The sequence below is a fragment of the Tamandua tetradactyla genome, chromosome 8 (assembly GCF_023851605.1).
Source record: "Tamandua tetradactyla isolate mTamTet1 chromosome 8, mTamTet1.pri, whole genome shotgun sequence".
Taxonomy (NCBI): domain Eukaryota; kingdom Metazoa; phylum Chordata; class Mammalia; order Pilosa; family Myrmecophagidae; genus Tamandua; species Tamandua tetradactyla.
This window is the reverse complement of record NC_135334.1, coordinates 88,729,998-88,745,434: the sequence shown is the minus strand read 5'-3', so window position 1 is coordinate 88,745,434 and position 15,437 is coordinate 88,729,998. Positions and strand designations below refer to the sequence as shown.

General features: G+C 34.5%; 1 protein-coding gene across 12 annotated transcripts in view; it reads left to right on the top strand.

Moving 5' to 3' along the window:
• Positions 1-15,437, top strand: part of BTBD10 (BTB domain containing 10) — a 169,361-nt gene that overhangs the window by 47,127 nt on the left and 106,797 nt on the right. For 3 of the 12 annotated variants that reach the window (XM_077114047.1, XM_077114045.1, XM_077114044.1), the window contains one exon: positions 5,937-6,066. The exons of 6 other annotated variants lie outside the window; for them this stretch is intronic. In XM_077114047.1, coding sequence (XP_076970162.1) covers positions 5,966-6,066 — 101 coding nt within the window. In that variant the 5' untranslated portion in view covers positions 5,937-5,965. Of the gene's footprint in view, positions 1-5,908; positions 6,067-15,437 lie in introns of all 12 variants that reach the window. 3 more of the 12 variants (XM_077114041.1, XM_077114042.1, XM_077114043.1) reach the window with 1 other exon arrangement.

Here is a 15,437-nt window from a genome sequence, read left to right as displayed (position 1 = left end):
TATGTTTTTACTTCCTGTTACTTTGCATGTCTCATACATTTTGTTTGAAATCTGAACGTTATAGTGTTCTTATGAAGATTGTTAGTTTTTGTTGTTGTTGTTCTAGTGTACCATTAGCTTGCCTGGACTCAAGCTGCAACCTTTGCTTCCCCTGCAGTTTTAAAAGCTCCTGTCTGCTCTTTTCTTACAAACTGCTTGTTTTTTTTAACTTGGTTTTGGCTAGGTTAGAGGGGGCTCTCCTACACCTGTATGTTTTGGTGGTGAGATTATACTAAGATTTTGGAGCTCATCCTCTGTGTTATGCAGTGACTTCAGAGGATTCCTTCCTAATATACAGCTCCATGGATAATGGTTTGTGTTCTCTCATACCTCACAGCTTCAGCTTTCTGCTGCGTGAAGGTTTGCCTGGGAGGTGCCCTCACTTAAAAACCATCAAACTCATAGATTCTCATGCCATGCGACGCTTATTTCAAGTGTAGATTCTTCTATAGTCTTTGCTTGTTTTTTTGCCAGGCCCCCTAGTGTTCTCCCTCTCAACTCCATTCTTCTCTCTCCTCCCTGAATATTCAGTTTAAGTGTCAGTTAGCAATTTAAGCAGAGTTTATACTCAGATTTTGAGTTTCATCTCTATGGTTCTTTCACTCTCAGAATGTCTGCCTTATATTTACTGTTGTTCCTCCAGCCCTGAATTCTTTTCTCTACCACTTTGAGCTGTAATGGTTCCTGGTTTTCTTTGCTATATTTGTGGGAGATGGGGAGTGCCCACAGGAAAAGACATTTTGAGCTGAACTTGAAATTCTGTTTTTAAAATTTTTAGCGTAAATTCTTCTTTCACTGTTGTCTGTTTTTGGAGACTTTCCAGTGCTTTTAAATAGTTGTTTTAAAATATTTTATCCTGATTTAAATAATTATTACCTGCAAGAGGCTTATATGATCACTTCACTTGGCCGTCTTTGTAGGAGATTGCTTTTCAACCCTCTGGTCTTCTTTTCTTTTACAAGTTGTTTCTCCTTCATCCTTCTTGAATAAGTGGTATTCAGTCCCTCAATCTCCTCCAATTCTTGATATTTCTGAAACTGCTTTGTTCTTTATCAATTTAAGGATTTATTGTTATTATCCATTGGAAAATTCAGGGGGATAGCAAATATGAGGAAATTTAAAAACTTTTAGAAAATTTTCAGAGCTTTCATGGTGGTTATATTCATGTCATATATTTTCTGCTTCTCAGGGTGGTACAGTTTCTCTTTTTTTCCGAAGGGCAGAGTCTCATCAAATGATCCTCAGTTCTTGGCCCTTCAGATTTCTTCTACCATCAAGGCCCCTCTGAAGGCTTTCTGTATAGTTAGTGTAAAATCAACTATGTGAACATTCAGGTGTTTGTTTTTTTGTCTGGCAATTTCAAGTGATTCATTTGTTCTCTGGGCATACCTCTATTCCTTTTGATCGTTTCCACCTAGGAAAAGTTACCTTAGGACGTTTGGCTAGCTCTTATGTTTTCTTGGACAGTCTCTACCACCCATACCTCTGGGCATTTGGTTTCCTGTTTGGCTAAAGGCAATCATTGTCTCCCAGGCCTGGAATCATTATGTGAATTTATCTTCTTCGTTGTTCTCCCTCTTGCCTGGCAGGGTTTTCTCTCCTGTAACCAGGAGAGAAATCACTTTATTTGCAAAGTTTGATGAAGATAGTGGTGAAAATGATGAAATATAATTTTGTTTTAGTTAATAGAAAAGTTCTTGTGTAATGGTACTATTTAAAGTTAGGACTAAATAGAATGAACAAGGCTACATGTGGCCAAGGCTTAAAAGAGACATTCTCCTGTGTACTTTGCTTTTGGATTAGCAAGAGCATGGACTTTTGGTTAAACTGAGGTTTCAACTTTAGCTCCATGATTTCTTCATCTATGAAACAGGGTAATATATGGTGGTTTTGAGCTTTAAATAGGAGAAAATATATAAATTGTCTAGCATTGACACACAGAATTGAATAATTGTCTATTTCTTTTCTAATCCTTCTATAAATCATTGCCATTAGCTAATACTACTTGGGAATGGAGTTCCAGGGAGCACTTAATTATTATGTTACTGTAGTCCTGAAGATTTTGTTTTTTATTGGCCCTCTTAGATATTAATGTTGTAGAGAAGGAGAAATAATTGAATTACCCTGATCTCAGTTGACTTTTGGCAGTTTCCCTAATGCATGTCCTTAGCCAATAAGCCCAGGCTATCTTCTGTACAATAACTTAGGTTATTTCTATCATGACTACAAACAGTAGTGAACAGTGATTATTTTCTAGGACATTGAATTTTGTTTTTTTAGTTTACTATATATAATATATTTTGAATATCATAAGACTTAAATAACAATAAACCTAGTTTGCTTAAGGTGAAGTAGTCATTAGAGTTCCAAGCATCAGATTTTGAAGGAAACTTGTAGTAAGGAGTTTAGATATAGGAAATGGGGAACATTAAAAGTTTGTAGGAAGATAGTTCTGAATGCATTAGAGCAATTATGGTATTGTATGGTGGTTGATGAAGTTAGTTGAAAGGTTTATTAATAGATGTTAAGGGTTTAAATGAAGGCAGCAATCTTACAAATGAAAAAAAGAGAGAGGGAGTCAGAAGAAAATTTGAAGATAAACTTGATGGGAAATAAAAAGTAAGGATGACTACAAGGTTTTTGATTGGTGACTAGAGATGACACTAACTGATTTGGGAGGCCATGTTGAATTTGGTTAATTTTTTTTTTCCTTTCTTTCTTCTGATTCTCTAGGCCCAGCAAGCAGAGAAGTAAGATGTAGATGGAATTATAAAGAACAGCAAGATTCAGTGGGAATGAAGGGTGGGGTAACAGTTTAAGAATTTGAATAGAGGTGCTACATGTGGGAGACAGATGCAGGAGAATGTGGCATAGAAAGCCATAAGAGGACCAGTCTTTTTTCCCTTACTAGGATGATATTTTTGAGCACAGGAACAATGTTTGACTTGCTTTAGGATCTTGTAAATTACTTGGCATATTATAGTGCCCAATAAGTGCGTGAATGAATGAATGAATGAACAAAGACAGAAATATAATGTCACTGAATCTGGTGCAGTGAATGGTTAAAGCTGAAGAGATCATTGGACATTACAAAACAATATATAATGTGTTTTAGTTGCCTTAAAGTTTGTGTTTTAATTATTTGCAGTTATATCTATAGCCTATTGATAAAATTGGAAAACATAGTAGCATTTATTGGCAAATACATGGCATATATTTTCCAAATTTCTCAACTTGAGTTTCATATACATTCTGATCGCTGTTGGATATAAGGAGTGGGAAGAAATACTTCTCATGATGATACTCAAGTTTTACTGACAGATGAAATGTGAATATGATTTTCTAATTGACTTTTTGATTTCTTTCACCTAAGCATTCTTTACCTTCTTGTGGCTTGGTGTAAAATATATATTCCTTAATTTCTATAGGTTTGATCAGGAAGACATACTGGTATACACCTGTGGCTAGGTGCATGTCACCCACTGTTAATAGTAGTGGAATATCTGAACCTGAATTTATCACATCTGTTTCTTGGGGTTGCATTATTTTGGTCACTGATTCTCATGGTTTAGAATCCTTCTTCCGTTGGTGGAAACCTGTGGCTGTCCTGTTCCGAGGGGAGTCTGACAGTTATTGATAAAGAGTAGATAACATTGTAAGGAAACATTAATCCCTGAAGTAACTTGTTGGAGGACCTAAAGAGTAAAAAGAAAAATTCTCTAAATTTCATTCTTCAGAACTTGCTAAGCCTCTCAACGTTTTTCTTTTCCTTCTTTATTGATTTTTTTCCTTGCTGTTTATACTTTTGTGTCTCTCTTGCTTAGTGGCCACATTTTTCTAACCATCTTTCTCCTTTGTCTCTCTGATTTGTCTTTCTCCCTTTTTTCTCTTCTACCACTTCTCTTCGGCACAAATAATCTGAAATTAAAGGTTTTAAAAGTTTTCTTATAATGAATACATTTTCATTTTTATGTTTAAAAACTCAGATAAAATTGAGATTTTTCTTTTCAAAGTAATTTGATGTATTTTTTTGTTTTTTTTGTTTGTTTTGTTTATCTAATACCTGATTGATTTTATATGATTCGGTGACCCTTAAGGAAATTAGTTCATTTGCAGGAGAATGCAGCAGATAAACTGTGACATTTGCTTATGAATTATAATTAGCCTTGTGCAACTCTCTCCCTTCCCCTTTTCTTTTTCTATTATTTTTATTTCACTCAGAGATCAACCTAATTATTTATATATTTGTCATATTAAAATGTTCTTTTGCTAAAAGATTTTCAACTGTGTTTGGAAAGAAAGCACTGAGTAACTAGGAGAAAAATATAAAATAGCAAAATCGTTTCTCTAAAATGAAAGCATGTCTTCTCACTGAGTTCTGATATAAACTCATAGTTGCAATGAATTTATTTGTCATTCTTTGTGAAATTATACTGAAATATCTTATAAAACTCAGGAAAGCATGGCTTTTTCCCAGTTCTGGGATTTCCTTTTTTTTTTTTTTAAATGCGCAACTCCCAGCTCCCCACCCCATACTTTAGTCCATGAACTGCACCTTGGGAAAGTATATAGCAAGCACATAGGAATGTGTATTAGGAATCTGGGTCCTAGGTCAACCTATATAACTTTGTCAAATTTTTTAACCTTATTTAGCATTTGCAGTCTATAAAAGTCAAACTTGAACTGCTATTCCCAAATAAAACACTCTAGACTAAGCCATTTTCAAAACAGATTTTATATTCTGTACATAAATCTGCTGCTTAACAGCATTGTAACCTTTGGCAAAGTTACTGAAATTCTGAGATGGGTGCCTTCATCAGTGAGTACTAAATCGCTGCAGATTGCTTGTTTTCTATAAGTGAGGTTTTTCTAAGGTTCCACAAAGTAGTCCTTTTTCATAAAGTTCACTTGCGCATTCATGGTGATGAAATGCTGCTGCTTATCTAAATACAACATGGACTCTCTTTATGTTCTGGGGAAAGCAAATTAATGTGAAGTGAAAGCTGTTATGGTCATGTGCCCCTTACCCTGAAGAGAAGCCACTTCACTTTGTACTCGGACTTGAATGTAGTTATTCTGTAATTTATATAAACTTATGAAGAAAGAAACAGCAATGATCCAACCTCAGCAGGTACCTGATATCTGTTTTGTAAATGGGGATTAATAAAGCCTACCTTGCAAGATGATTGTGAATTGAATTGGATAATGAAAATGCTTTTTAAAGTGCTTAGTTCAGGTATTCTGCAAAGCTGTTGCTAGTGAGTTTTCTTATTTTTTATAACTGTAATGAAAACCACAGCTACAAGCCTTCTTTATGAAAAGTCATGAATTATATGAATTCATGTACAATATTTTTGTGGTAATTATACTGTAGGGAAGCATCAGGATGTTCATATACTTTTATTTTTTGAGCAAATATTAAATTTCTATTCATGGTCGAAGAAATAATATTATTTGGTGTTACTAGATGCTTTAAAAGCATCTTAAACTTTTCCTTTGGAAATTAAGAAATGTATTCCAATTACCTAAAATAGTGATTTTATGGAGTTGTTTTTACCCTTTTAGTACTATATTAATGTTCAGAAACATGAGGTACCTAGGTGACAATTGTTCATTTACTAAATATAAACAGCACACTATTAAACTGTTATACCAGGGTGGTAAGTTTAATAGAAGAACCAAATGAAAGGTACTGCAAAGACTTCTGGTGTTTATTTTAATATGGCATGTGACATTTTGTATGTCAAGTACTTAATCTGTCTATAACTTACAAAAAATGTCACAACAATACTATAAAATATATAAAATTCTGTGACTACTTTATTCTGCATGGAATACATTTAAAGGTCAACACTACTCTTTTATGTAGGTTGTGGGTGCTACATATGTGCTTTCAGAGCAGTAGTGTGAGGAAGCTTGAAGTGGGATGGCAGGACGGCCTCATCCTTATGACAGTAACTCCAGTGATCCAGAGAATTGGGATCGGAAATTGCATAGTAGACCTCGTAAGCTTTATAAACATTCAAGGTAGGTAGAAAATACATATTTCACGTATCAAAGCTGTAATAAAACTGATTATAAAGACTACTGTATTTGTATATGGCAGGTCCTGTCAGGTAATAGGAATGGTTTACAAAATACTAGGAATGTTTCTTTTTTCCTTAAATAACTTTGAGAAAGATCTTTCTTTTTAATTTTCCTGTATTTGTATTTGTTTGAATATTTATTTCTATCTCTAGATAATTTTAAAATCTCTATTTTGGGCCCATGAATAAATGCTACAGCTGATTTAATTGGGACTCTGACAAGTCAGGTTAATTCTTTGTATTTAAAATTGTAGTAGGAATTTATTTAGTGTTCTAAAAATGTTGTGTATGCAGACTTCAAATGATAATTTATGGGTTTGTGTTAATATTTGCCTCCCTACATTTTTTTTTTTTTTAACATGGGCGGGCACCGGAAATTGAACCCGGGTCCTCTGGCATGGCGGGCAAGCATTCTTGCCTGTTGAGCCACCGTGGCCCGCCCCTCCCTACATTTTTAACTGTGTAAATGTATTTGTATTGTATTGACGTCCTGATCCTAATGGAAAACTTAATCTTTCTGGGATGACTCTCCTGGTTGATTTAAAGTTTGAAGCACTAAAAGAAATTAATTTCAAAAGTTTCAGCCCATTTATATAATTATTTTTAAACCTCTCATTTTGGGCTGTGTGAATGAAGAACACTTATTTGAAACACTTCATGCTTTGAAATTTTAGTTTATTAATTGACAGCTCATAAGCTTCACATATTACAGGTATGTAAACTTGTTTCCTTAGAGGATTTTGCTTCATGAATATTACCTAGAGGGTATTAATGAACATTTATCTTATTTGAATGTAAAATCCTCCTTATCACTGCTAATGCCAGCTTCTTTGAAAAAGGTATTGAAATCATTTTTGTAACTTTCACAGAATAATTTTACTGCTTTTAAATAGTGTGCTATAGCTAGAGAATATGAGCAACTGGTGTTTTGTTTTGCATGGGCAGACTGGGAATCAAACCTAGGTCTCCAGCTCAGCAGGTGAGAATTCTTGCCACTGAGCCACGGCACCGCTCACGCACAACTGGTATTTTTTAGCTCTTCTGTCAAGAGAACCATATTTGTTGTGGACAGTTAATGTGTAATGTGATCTAAAATGATGATAGTTAAGTTGACATTATTAATTTATGATATTATTAATTTATACGTCCATGCCAAATGGTATGTGTTTTTTTGTTTGTTGCTTTGTTTATTCTATGTCTCCTTCTCCACTCCGTGACATAGATAATTCTCTTCTCTTTGAAATTAAAGAGGTATTGGTTTTACAACATTAATTGTGAAGCTGTTGTTCTATTATGTTGAATATATTCAAGTTAGTTATGTATTATCCTTTTTCCTTCTTGATATTTCCCTCTGCTAATGTACAGTACTGAATGATTTAACAAAGTGACAATGGGTGAAAGTAAACCATCGTTTGCTTTATTTAAGCTCCATGTATTCAAGAAAATTTAAAAAACTAATAGTGCTTGCTTTATTACTGTTGTTTCCTACTGATGCGATAGCTTTTATTGATATCTGTAGCCTCAGTAACTCTGGGTCTATTGTTTCCAGGCAGGCTGCAGCAGTATTGAGGACAGTTTGAGTGGAAAACACTAAAGAGAAATAGATAAATACCAATAAATGGATTTTTTTTAATGAGAAGACCATGAAATCTTTTGAATGAACTTATTTTAGCCTCATTAGTAAAAAAAATTGCCTCACTGAAGAACAGCTTACTTCAGATACCTGTTATCCCTATGTACTTTGGAATATGTAGCTTAGGATACTTAAAGAAAAAAGTACTATTTGACTTTTTCATTTTTTGAATTAAGATATTCAAAAGATTTTTGAATTTAGTGTTTTTAATTGACTCAATATTTTTTTCAAATTAAGATAGTAAATTGTTTGCTTTTTTTAAAGCAGTTTTATTGAGATAAATTCATATATTATACAATCTATCTGAAGTGTACAATTACTGTTTTCTGGTATATTCACAGAGTTGTGCGTACATCACCACAGTCAGTTCTAGAACATTTTACCATAAAGAGGGTTCACTATATTATACAGTCCCATGTTTCATCCTCTGGATTTCTCTCTATTGATATACCCAACCCTAACTTTCCCCTTCAACCACAGTCACACCCACATATCACTTTTAGTTACACTCACTATAATGTGCTCCTATCAACTCCATCCATTTATGAACATTTACAATCAACCTTATTACATATTTTGCACAAATTGAGTATCAACATCCCATTATCTGACTCCCTTCTATTTTCTGATGGCCTTTGTTCTGGAACTGTGTTTGCTAGTTTTGTTTAGTTCAGATTAGTGAGGTCATATAATATTTTTCATGTGTCTCACTAATTTCATTCAAAATAATGCCCTTAAGGTCCATTGATGTAGTCACATTGGACACGACTTCTTACAGCTGCCTAAATAATGCTACTATGAATATTGATGTGCAAATGTCTGTTTGCATCCCTATTTTCAGTTCTTCTGAGTATGACTAGTAGTGGAATTGCTGAGTCATATGACAGTTCTATACTTAGCTTCCTGAAGAATCGCCATACTGGCTACCACAGTGGCTGCACCATTCTACAGCCCCACCGATGATGAATAAGTGTTCCCGTTTCTCCACATCCTTTCCAAAACTTGGATTTTCTGTTTTTTAAATAGTCGCCATTCCAGTAACTGTGAAATGATGTCTTGTTATAGTTTTAATTTGTATTTCCCTAATAACTAGTGATGTTGAGCATATTTTCATGTGCTTTTTAGCCATTTGTGTATCCTCTTTGGAAAATGTGTGTATTCATGTCTTTTGCTGATTTTTTGTTTGAGTTATTTGTCTTTTTATTGTTGGGTTGTAGGATTTCTTTTTATATCATGGAAATTAAATCCTGATTGGATATGGGGTTTCCAAATATTTTCTCCCATTGAATAGACTGCCTTTTCACCTTTTTAACAAAATCCTTTGAGGCACAAAAATATTCAGTTTTTGTGTTCCAGTAGCCTTGACTTGAAGACTGTATGGCTATATAGCTTTTACAGTGTGACTGCGTGATTGTGAAAACCTTGTGTCTGATGCTCCTTTTATCCAGGGTATGGAGAGATGAGTAAAAAATAAAATAAAATAAAAATAAATGAATAACAGGAAATAAAGTGTAAAAATTGAAATACTGTGGGTCAGTGAGAGGTAAGGGTAAGAGGTATGGGGTGTATGAGTTTTTTTGTTTTTTTTTTTCTTTTTCTGGAGTGAGGCAAATGTTCTAAAAATGATCGTGGTGATGAATACACCATTATGTGATGATATTGTAAGCCATTGATTGTATAATATGATTTGTGGGCATTTCTCATTAAAAATATTTTTAAATGTATGCAATATAACAAAAAAGTGTTCAGTTTTGAGGAGGTCCCATTTATCTATTTTTCCTTTTGTTGCTTGTGCTTTCCTATTACAAGATCTTGAAGATGCTTCCTAGCATTTTTTTTCTAGAAGTTTTATAATCCTGGCTTTTCTATTTAGGTCTGATCCATCTTGAGTTAATTTTTTTTATAAGTTGCAAAATAGGGGTCCTCTTTCATTCTTTTGGATATGAATACCCAGTTTTCCCAACCATTTGTTGAAGAGACTGTTCTGTCCCAGTTGTGTGGACTTGGGAGCCTCATCAAAAATTAATTGACTGTAGATGTGAGGGTTTATTTCTGAACTCTCAGTTTGATTCCACTGGTCAATATGTCTGTCTTTATGCCAATATCATGCTGTTTTTATTACTGTAGTTTTTTTTTTTAATCACTATAGTTTTGTAATATACTTTAAAGTCAGGAAGTGTGAGCCTTCCAACTTGATTCTTATTTTTCAAGATGTTTTTGCCTATTTGGGGCCCCTTACCCTTTCAAATAAGTTTGCTAGTTGACTATTCCATTTCTTAAAGTAGACCACTGGGGTTGTGTTATAAATCAACTTGGGTAGAATTGAGATCAGAATAATATTTATAAAATATATATACATATAATAATAATAAATAACAAAAACAAAACAAAATGATATTTATTCTCCCCATCCATAAAGACAGAATGTCCTTCTGTTTATTTGGGTCTTTTCTGATTTCTTTCAGCAATGCTTTGCAGTTTTCTGAATACAGGTCCTTTATATCCTTAGTTGACTTTATTGCTAGGTATTTGGATTCTTTTAGTTGTTATTGTAAATGGAATTTTTTCTCTGATTTCCTCCTCAGATTGCACATTATAGGTGTATAGAAACACCTGATTTTTGCATATTGATCTTGGATCTCACCACTTTGCCAAACTTCTTGATTAGCTCTAGTAACTTTGTTGTAGAGTTTTCAGGACTTTCTGAGTATAGGATCATGACGTCTACAAATAGTCAAACTTTTACTTCTTCTTTTGTGAATTGGATGCCTTTTATTTCTTTTTCTCATTTAATTGCTCTAGCTAGAGTTTCAGTGTTGAAAATAGTGATGACAGTGGTCATCCTTGTCTTGTTCTCAATCTTAGAGAGAAAGCTTTCAGTCTTTCAGCATTGAGTATGATGTTAGCTGTGGGTTTTTTCACATATGCTCTTTATCTTATTGAGGAAGTTTCCTTCTGTACCTATGTTTTGAGGTGTTTTTATCAAGAAAAGATACTGGATTTTGTCATATGCCTTTCCAGCTCCAGTTTCCCCCATTGATTTGTTAATGTGATTTGTTAATGTGTGTTGTTGATTGATTTTCTTGTGTTGAAGCACTTTTACACACCTGGGTTAAAACCCACCTGATGATGGTGTTTAATTCTTTTAATAAGCTGTTGGATTTGATTTGCAAATATTTTGTTGAGCATTTTTACATTTATATTTATTTGAGAGATTGGTCTGTAGTTTTCCTTTCTTGTAGTATCTTTATGGTTCTGGTATTAGGGTGATGTTGGCTTCATAGAATGAGTTAGGTAGTGTTCCCTCCTCTTCAATTTTGTAGAAGAGTCTGAGCAGGATTGGTATTAATTCTTCCTGGAATGATTTGGAAAATTCACCCGCTGGCCCTGGGCTTTTCTTTGTTATTAAGTTTTTGAAGACTGAATCAATATCTTTATTTGTGATTGGTTTATTGAGGTCTGTTTCTTCTCAAGTCAATGTAGGTTGTTTATGTGTTTCTGGAAAATTGTCCATTTCATCTGTGTTGTCTAATTTATTGGCATAAAGTTCTTCATAGTATCCTTTTATGGTTTCTTTTATTTCTTTGGGGTTCAGTAGAAATGTCCTCCCTGTCATTTTTTTATTTCATTTGCATCTTTTCCCTTTTTTTCTTTGTCAGTCTAGCTGGAAGCTAAAAGAAATATCATTATAGTGATTCAGCAGTCATACTCGTTTGTTAAATCTTATCTTCTCTGTAAGATAAGGGGTTTAGGGGGATGTAATTAGTTGATATTCTTGGAGATGCTGACCCTTCTTTATTTCAGAACAGATCTAGTCTAGTCTGGGAATCCTCTGGAAGTTATTAGGTTTCAGGAAAGTAAACTTAATACCTGAAACTTTTGTGTATCAGTTAAAGCCCAAGGTGTTCTTTAAGATTAACAGGAATGATGTTAGTTGGGGGTTAGCAAACCATGACAATTAGCTTATTTAGCTGAAGCTTGCATAAAAACAGCCTCCAGAGTAGCCTCTCGGTCTCTTAGTCACTGGTACCTTATTTTGTTACTCCCTTTTAGTCCAGAAGGCCTTGTCGATCCCACAATGCCAGGACCAGACTCAACCCTGGGAGTTATATTCCTTGTTGTCAGGGAGAATTTCGCCCCTGAATGTCATCCCATGTAGGGGGAAGGGTAATAATTTTCCTTGCAGGGTTGGACTTAGAGAGAGAGAGAGAGAGGCCAAATCTGAACAACCAAAGAGGTTTCCTGGAACAACTCTTAGGCATATTTATAGGTAGTCTTAGCTTCTCTGATACAGAAATAAGTTTTGTAAGGGCAAGTCTCAAAATCAAGGGCTTTTCTTATTTCTTGGGAGACCTTAATGTTTTGTATCAGGGGTTTATCAGCCCGTCATAGTCTGGGATGTCTCTGGGTATTGCATTACATTATACAGAATTAGAAGGCCTCATTCTCTTTCTGGGCTCCATGTGTTTGGGTTGTTTAAATGAGCTATCCAGACAGGTTGATTTAGATTGTGAGTTACAGAAAATTTAGGTTCTAGATGTAATAAATCACTCAGCCTTTGGGCTCATACAGTAGGTGAAGCTCTAGAATACATACACTATCATCTTTTGCCCTGTGTTCTGATTTACCTTGATCCCAAGGAGGTCAGCTTTGTTTTCGTATCTAAGTGAAGCCTGATCTCTTTTTTGTTAACTAAACTGTTATTGTATGTAACAATGCTGACTTTCAGAGCTACAGGATTCCAGCTCTGAATCTTAGCTATCTCAGAGGTACTCAAAGTTCCAGGGAAATACCAGTTTATACACATATAGCAGTGTCTCAGAATACAAAATACACTTACAACTTTGGACTTTGTATGGCTGCCATAAGAGCTTACTACCTAGGCTCCAATTTTCTTGTATTTTCTGAAAGAGACCATAGTGTATTTGTTTTTTTGTTTCTGGCTTATTTTGCACAAAACATTGTCCCCAAGGTTCATTCAGTTCGTTGCTTGCCACGTGGCATCATTCTTCTTTGTAGCTACACAGTATTCCATTATATATATCTATATCAGAGTTTGCTTTTTGGCTTCTTAGTCATTGTACCCTTCAACATCCTCCATCTTTTGGGCATCATGGAGAATGTCCAAAATAAACAAACCATGTTTTACAGTGTCCTCACTTGGTTGTACAATCAGCAGCACTCTTAATTTTAGACAGGGTTTTCATTGGTGCATAGAGACAAAGAACTGATAAACATAACCTCACCAAATATCAAATCAAAACTTCTTCTAATCTCTTGCCCCTCCCTCCAAATTATTTAACTGTGATATTGCTGTGGTGCTGTTACTGTCTTCCTGTTAACTGTAGGCCATAGAATCCAGTATTATTCTAGACCTCTCTATTATTGACTCTTTGTACAAGATCAAACATTTGAAGGAGTTCATGCAAGAACTGATTTATAATTGTAGAGTTAATTGATGTGATTCATGGCACTATATACATCCTCTTTCAATCATATTCACCTTCAATATGGCAGTGTTACTTATAACCCCACTACTTAGCTACCATCACTCTATCTGTTCCCTTACATTTAAGTTCAACCTCATTGGGTAACTTTTTCCCACTCTCTAGCTTCTGTGTACCTCTAGGTCCCCTATATTCTACAGTGTAAACCTTTGAGATTACCTTTACCTGAGTCATAATAGCAGAATCATATAGTGTCTAACCTTGTCTGACTTACTTCACTCAGCATTATGTCCATGTTGTTGTATCTGTCAGGACCTCAGTTTGTCTTACTGCTGCATAATATTCCATTGCATGTATAAACCATAATTTGTTTATCCACTCATCTGTTGGTGGGTACTTGGATTGTTTCCATCTTTTGGTGATTGTGAAAAGTGCCACTATAAGTGTTGGTGTGCCAATGTCTGTTTGTGTCATTCCTTTCAGCTTTTCTACATATATATCAAGTGCCAGGTGTCAGGACAACTCAATATTTAGTTTTCTGAGGAACCACCAAATTAACTTCCATAGTGTCTATGCCATTATACACTCCCACCAGCAGTGAATACATTCTCCAATTTATCCACATCCTCTCCAATACTGGTAGTTTTAGCAGACATTCTTAGAGGTGTGAGGTGATATTTCATTGTAGTCTTGATTTGTATTTCCCTTATAGCTAAAGAAAATAAGCATCTCTTCATGTGCATTTAGCCATTTGTATTTGCTTTTCAGAAAAAAATTGTTCATATCCTTTGCCTATTTTATAATCGTGCTGTCTGTTCTTTTGTGATAGAGTTGTATAATTTCTTTATGAACACAATATCAAACCTTTATCTGATATGTGGTTTTTGAATATTTTCTCCCATTGAGTTGGCTGCCTCTTCACCTTTTTGTCAAAGTCCTTTGGGGCACAGGAGCTTTTGATTTTAAGAAGTTCCATTTATCTGTTTTCTTTCATGACTTGAGCTACTGATGTAAAATGTGAGAAACTAGATCTTGAAGATGTTTCCCTGTATTTTCTTCTAGGAGTTGGTACCAGCTCTTATATTTAGGTATTTAACCCATTTTGAATTAATTTTTTTTATAGGGAATAAGGGTAGGGGGTCGTCTTACATTCTTTGGGCTATTGATACCTAGTTCTCCCATGCCCATTTATTGAAAAGACTCTTCTCACCCAGTTCAGTGGATTTGGGGGCCTTATTGAAGATCAGTTGACCATAAATTTTGTGGTTCATCTCTGATTTGATTCCATTGATCAGTACTTCTGTTTTTGTGTCAGTACCATGCTGTTGTGACCACTATGGCTTTATAGTAAGCTTTAAAATCAGGAAATGTTAGTCCTTCCACTTCTCTGTTCTTTTTAGGAAATCTTTAGCTATTCAAGGTCTCTTTCCCCCCTTCCAAATAAATTTGATAACTAGTTTTTCCAAGTTTTCAAAGTAGGTTGTTGAAATTTTGATTGGTATTGAATTGAATATGTAGATCAATTTGGGTAGAATTGACATCTTAACGACATTCAACCTTCCTATCCATGGGCATGGAATATCTTCCATCTATTTAGTTCTTTTTTTTTTTTTAGTTTATTTATTAAACATACCAACATACAAACACAAACATTCTTACCATATGATCATTTCATTCTACATATATAATCAGTAATTCACAATATCATCACATAGTTGTATATTCATCATCATAATCATTTCTTAGAACATTTGCATTAATTCAGAAAAAGAAATAAAAAGAAAACAGAAAAAAATTCATCATACCATACCCCTTAGCTCTCCCTTTCATTGATCACTAGCATTTCAATCTACTAAACTTATTTAACATTTGTTCCCCCCTATTATTTATTTTTAATCCATATGTTTTACTCGTCTGTCAATAAGGTAGATAAAAGGAACATCAGACACAAGGTTTTCACAATCACACAGTCACATTGCAAAAGCTATATCATTATATAATCATCTTCTAGAAAACATGGCTACTGGAACACAGCTCTACATTTTCAGGCAGTTTTCTCCAGCCTCTCCATTACACCTTAACTAAAAAGGTGATATCTGTTTAATGCATAAGAATAACCTCCAGGATAACCTCTCGACTTTGTTTGGAATCTCTCAGCCATTGATACTGTTTTGTCTCATTTTGCTTTTCCCCTTTGGTTGAGAAGGTTTTCTCAATCCCTTGATGCTGAGT